This window comes from Podarcis melisellensis (genome assembly GCF_964234715.1).
Source record: "Podarcis melisellensis genome assembly, chromosome: 18".
Classification (NCBI taxonomy): Eukaryota; Metazoa; Chordata; class Lepidosauria; order Squamata; family Lacertidae; genus Podarcis; species Podarcis melisellensis.
Genome location: NC_138536.1, coordinates 7,645,733 through 7,651,732, shown reverse-complemented (window position 1 = coordinate 7,651,732; position 6,000 = coordinate 7,645,733). Strand labels below are relative to the sequence as shown.

The following is a 6,000-nucleotide window of genomic DNA, read 5'->3' as shown; positions in this document are numbered from 1 at the left end:
TCAGGTCATGTTGGTTTGGGTCAATGAAGCCCAGTCACAGGCCAAGGTCATCCAAACGTGGAAATCGGGTTCCCAGCAAGGCGTCCCAACCGGTCGAGAAGCTGGAATATGGGAATTGTTCCGGCAGCTTTCCCCAGGACTAAAGGTTTTTATCCAGGAGCCTGCTAAGCTAGGTACAGCTGATTGGCCACCAGAGCTATCTGAGTTGTGTCTCCTCGCGAAGGAAGCATCTCTTCACAAGTAGCCCTTTATTCCTGATGAGGCCCTATGAAATATACTCGAGAGTGGATTTCATGCTCTTTATTCAGCTCATAGTGGTGAGGAGGAATGAAAGTCCCCTCAAAGTATCTGCTTTATATACATTATTTATACAGTAGGCTGCACGTGATCGGCTAATTCTGGAATTCTCCTGTAGGCCAATCAGGTTGTGGATTCACTTCCATCTGGAGCTGGATTGGGTGGCTCCTGCAGACCAATCATACTGCTGCATTGTTCTAGGACCAATCAGACTGCTGCATTCTGAATCCTATTGTTCTAGGACCAATCAGACTGCTGCCTTTTGGATCCTATTGTTCTAGGACCAATCAGACTGCTGCATTTTGGATCCTATTGTTCTAGGACCAATCAGACTGCTGCATTTTGGATCCTATTGTTCTAGGACCAATCAGACTGCTGCCTTTTGGATCCTATTGTTCTAGGACCAATCAGACTGCTGCATTTTGGATCCTATTCAACTCAGTACATAACACCCTGGCTTTTAGACTTTTTAGACAGGAAATCTCAGAATCGTAGCTCTGCGAGAAGAATAAGGGGGTCTCTGAAGAACTCTTAGCACCCTTAACAAACATTTCCCAGGATTCCTTGCAGGAAGCCATGACTGCTCAGAGTGGTACGATGTGCTTTTTAACGGCACGGCGCTGTGGGGCCTGAGCATGCAAACACAGGAGGTATGTTTTTTGGGGGGTTTTGTTTTGCTTTCAGAGAGGGGCCAAATGTTTCAGGAGTGCCTAAAACAAAACTGGTGTCGAACTTGACTAGTTGGGAGACCGCTGGAAGAAGCCCCGGATAAAACGAAATGTAAGGTAAGCCCTGAGTGCTCACGGGAAGGACAGATCCTGAATCTGAGGCTCCAAGACTTTGGCCACCTCAGGAGAAGAGAAGACTCCCTGGAAAAGACCCTGATGTTGGGAAAGATGGAGGGCACAAGGAGAAGGGGACGACGGAGGACGAGATGGTGGGACAGTGTTCTTGAAGCTACCAGCATGAGTTTGACCAAACTGCGGGAGGCAGTGGAAGACAGGAGTGCCTGGCATGCTCTGGTCCAGGGGGTCACGAAGAGGCAGACACCACTAAACGACTAAACAACAACAACAAAAGGTAAGAAAATATATTTGTTTATTGAAAACTGGCTCAAGGAGTTGGATTGCAGAAGCTTCTCAGCTCTTAACTCTACAGTAGAAAAGAGTGTAACCAGGGATGTGTAACCTTGCTGCGATTCTGTAAAGGTGCACACAAAAGCTGGAGAATGCAGCCACAGAATTCAGCTCCCTAAGAACCTCAGGGTTGACTGGCAAGGTCACAGAATTCTGCCAGAAGCAGAAACGGACATTTCCGCAATTTGTGCGTTCTTCGGAGGTCAGGAACGGAAAATCACACAAGCCAATACAAGTGGTATTTTGCTCTTTTTAAATAATTTTTATTAAGTTTTCTATTTTACAATTCAAAACATTCATTAAACAACCTTAAAATGTCAATGACTTCCCTTCTTCTCTTTCCGTGGTTCATTTTACATATCATAAATCCCTGTATATTTTACAGAAACCATACCATTCAGTATTCCATTATTATATCCATTAGAACTTATTTACACTGTTGAATTTATCTTAATGCTGCCACGAACATTACATAAACAATTATCTTCTGATGCTTGCCTTCCGCTGAGATTAATTACACAATTCATTACATTACTTCCGGGCTACAGCAAATAGCGAAAGAAAGAACATGGTGGTTTTTTCCCAGAAGCCGAACTGTAGCAGAACAGGAACAGCACTGTTTGAGACAAACCCAGGATAGGATGAAAATCACTGCTTTTTCCTGCCCAGCCGAGCTTTCATTTGGGAGTTTCTAGTCCTCACAGCTGCAAAGGAATATACTCGAAAACATGTGCACAATGTCAGGACCAAACCTCTAATTTTTTCCACCTTCGCGACATTAAGCAGTTGGTCCCTTACCTTTCCCGCCCCGATCTGGCCACAGTGATCCATGCGACAGTCACCTCCAGGCTTGACTATTGTAATTCCCTCTACCCTTGAAATTGTCCCAGAAACTCCAGCGGGTGCAGAATGCTGCAGCGAGGCTCTTTACAGGGTCCCTGCCATGGGAGCATATTCACCCAGTGCTTTACCAGTTGCACTGGCTCCTGGTGGAGTATAGGGTCAGGTTCAAGGTGCTGGTCTTGACCTTTAAAGCACTTTGTGGCTTAGGGCCTTCGTATTCACGGGACTGCCTCTCCTGGTCTGCCCAGCAGAGGACCTTAAGGTCCATGAATAACCATAGTTTAGAGGTCCCGGGCCCTAAGGAAGTCAGACTATCCTCCACCAGGGCCAGGGTCTTTTCAGTGATAGCCCCGACCTGGTGGAATGCCCTGTCCCATGAGACCAGGGCCCTGCAGGATTTAACCTCCTTCCGTCGGGCCTGTAAGACAGAGCTATTCTGCCTGGCTTTCAATCTGAACTTAGCCTGATCTTTTATTCCCCTTCCTTCCCTCCCCCTCCCCTTTTTATGAAGATTCCCCGCTCTGAGACCCCACAGCTAATTCTCCCCTGGTCTCCTCGCTGGCCCAAATAGGACTAATTTAGCCATTTAGCCCTGGTGATCATCTAATGTTTATGGGATGGATTTCCCCCCCCCCAAATTGATTTTTGAATTCTGAATTTATTGCTGTTCCCGTTTTATACTGTATTTTATGCTGTTTTTTGTTGCATCAATTAAATGTTTTAAATTTGTTGTTAGCTGCCTTGAGCCCGGTTTTCTGAACCGGGAAGGGCGGGGTATAAATAAAATTTTATTTTATTTATAAAATAAGAGGAGGAATTGCTGAGAGATGTCCAGTGGGCAGAGGAAGGATGGACTAAACGAATCTTAGACTAAGACTCTGCATGAGGCCCTCTGCTGACCGCAGGTACTGGGGGAGGGAGTTGGGCTTTTCTGAAGCTTATCACAAAGAGGGTGAGGAGAAAGCGGGCCACCCTCTTTACACTTTTCGCTTGCTCTCTTGCAAACAGCACCTCCATGCCTTTCCCCCCTCCCTGCTCAATGGGAAAGAAGCAATTTGGTCTACACATATCCAGCCCTGTCCCCCAGCACCACCCCCTATTAAGTCCCCAAATGCCGTACAGGGGAAAGCAGCAGGGAGAGAAGGTCACAACTCGTCGGCCTGCTCCAGGACCCCCTTGCTGGGCTGGCCAGATTCTGCCCAGACTGTGGATGCCAAGCTGTGCCCAACATGTTCCCTGGGGCCTTCAAGTCCCTCCAAGTGCGAGTAGGCGACCTCGTGCAAAGGCTCGGTGCTGTTGCTCACCACGGCCTCTCCTGCGTCGTGGTGCCTTGACAAGACGTGGTGCCTTACGACCAGGTTTTTGAGGGTTTCATCTTGCTCCGTGTGGCCTTTGTGGGCGTATTGGGTCCAGAGGGGTTTCTCGGGCTCTTTGGAGCTCTGGTCGGCTTCCTTTGCCATGGGGTAAGCAACCCTGGAAGAAGCATCGTTGTTGAGGGACCTGGAAAAAACTGGGAAGAGGGGGAGAACGGCAAGGCATGAAGCGCCGTGAGGGGCACATGGGCTCGAATATTCAGCGCGGCTCAGAGATTGAGGGGTCTGCCTTTCAGAGAAGCATAGAATCATATGATCTACTCCTGAGTCGTTCCAAAGAAAAGGAAGGATTAAATGTAAAGGGACCCCTGACCATTAGGTCCAGTCGTGACCGACTCTGGGGCGCTCATCTCGCTTTACTGGCCGAGGGAGCCGGCGTACAGCTTCCGGGTCATGTGGCCAGCATGACTAAGCCGCTTCTGGCAAACCAGAGCAGCGCACGGAAACGCCGTTTACCTTCCCGCCGGAGTAGTACCTATTTATCTACTTGCAGTTTGACGTGCTTTTGAACTGCTAGGTGGGCAGGAGCATGGACTGAGCAACGGGAGCTCACCTCGTCGCGAGGATTCGAACCGCCAACCTTCTGATCGGCAAGTCCTAGGCTCTGTGGTTTAACCCACAGCGCCACCCACGTCCCTTTACAAAGGAAGGATTAGACTCTGATTAATAACACACAGAGGCTTGACCCGCAAGACTCTGGGAGGAGTGCGTATAATAATTCCTGTCCACCCTCTGGCCCAGGTCATTATATTAACTAAAGAACCCTTTACACAGTGTTCGTAAGAACCACTCAGATTTCCTCTGAGCATTACAACAAACTCCACGTGGGGACAAAATCTGCAAAAACTAATTAAGCATGCATACTTCTAGGGTAAATAAAACAGAACTAAAAAGGAAGTATGCATTCAGCAACCCCGGAGGTCATAATCAGCAATAAAGGAAGGAAGGATGGCTAGAATTTACCATCTCTTTGTGAACACTCTTCCTGGCCCTTAAAAAGGTAAAGGGACCCCTGACCCCCGACTCTGGGGTTGCGGCGCTCATCTCGCTTTATTGGCCGAGGGAGCTGGCGTACAGCTTCCGGGTCATGTGGCCAGCATGACTAAGCCGCTTCTGGTGAACCAGAGCAGTGCACGGAGACGGCGTTTACCTTCCCGCCAGAGCGGTACCTATTTATCTACTTGCACTTGGACGTGCTTTCGAACTGTTAGGTTGGCGGGAGCAGGGACTGAGCAATGGGAGCTCACCCCGTCGTGGGGATTTGAAACACTGACCTTCTGATTGGCAAGTCCTAGGCTCTGTGGTTTAACCTACAGCGCCACCTGTGTCCCTTCCTGGCCCTTAAGATCTATCTAAAGATTAACAAACTACATCAAAGAAGCTAGCTACTATCTTTTATGGCTCAGGATGCCTGATGAAGCAACTGGCCTGTGTTTAGAATGCTGATACGTGCCTGTCAGGCATGGAAAATGAACAGTAGAGAAAATGGCCAGAAATGCAGAGGCTTGTGGGATTTGATCAGAAAGTATTGTCAGTGAATCAAACCCAGTCAACTTTCATTGCGGACACAATGGCTTGATGCATATTTTATAATTCCTCAGAGTATTCCCATCTGATCCCCACACTCTGGATATTTGCACTCCTACAACTCCAAGCCCCTGCAATGTTGGAATCTCAACGAAAGCATCACTGACAGATGCTTTAAAAACTCCAAAGGAGAGACCACCACCTTCCAAGGGAGTCCATCACCCCGCCAAACAGCTCTTCCCATCAGGAAGGTTGCTATCCTGTCGCCTCTCAGTCTTCTGTTTCCCAGGCTAAACATACCTGACTCCCTCAACCATGCCTCATAAGGCTTGGTTTCCAATCCCTGTATTACCGTATTTTTCAATCTGTAAGACGCACCCAAGCATAAGACACACGTAGTTTTTAGAGGAGGAAAACAAGCAAGAAGTTAAGTATATATAAGTATTTTAGTCTTAATGGGAAATAAGGTTAAAAAATATGTTATTTATAATATGATAGAAAATAGAGAAAGTAAAGGATTAGGAAAAAATAGACTGTTAATTGGTGAAAGGAGGGAAAGTAAAGTTATATTAAATTACAGGATAAAAATTGGAAAAGATGGAAAGGATTTGCTGAAATAGTTAACTGAACTAGAATACAAAAAAGGGAGGTTTGAGGAGGTCAAGGAAACAGGCTAACGAAAGATAAGTTATGGGAAGATTCGAAGTGTTATTTTTTTTAATGGATTTTATTTTTCTGTCTTCTTATTTTTCCTTGTTTTTTTCTCCCCCCCCCTTTTCTTTTCTTATTATGATGTGTCGTTTTTGTTGGTGTTTAATATGATG

General features: G+C 46.9%; 1 protein-coding gene across 2 annotated transcripts in view; it reads right to left on the bottom strand.

Annotated features, from left to right (window-relative positions):
- Window positions 1–3,168: 3,168 nt before the first annotated feature.
- The window catches only part of CREB3L3 (cAMP responsive element binding protein 3 like 3), a 28,409-nt gene continuing 25,577 nt past the window's right edge, over window positions 3,169–6,000 (bottom strand). For both annotated transcript variants that reach the window (XM_081895686.1, XM_081895687.1), the window contains one exon: window positions 3,169–3,786. In XM_081895686.1, the coding sequence (XP_081751812.1) occupies window positions 3,422–3,786 (365 nt within the window). In that variant the 3' untranslated portion in view covers window positions 3,169–3,421. The remainder of the gene's footprint in view (window positions 3,787–6,000) is intronic.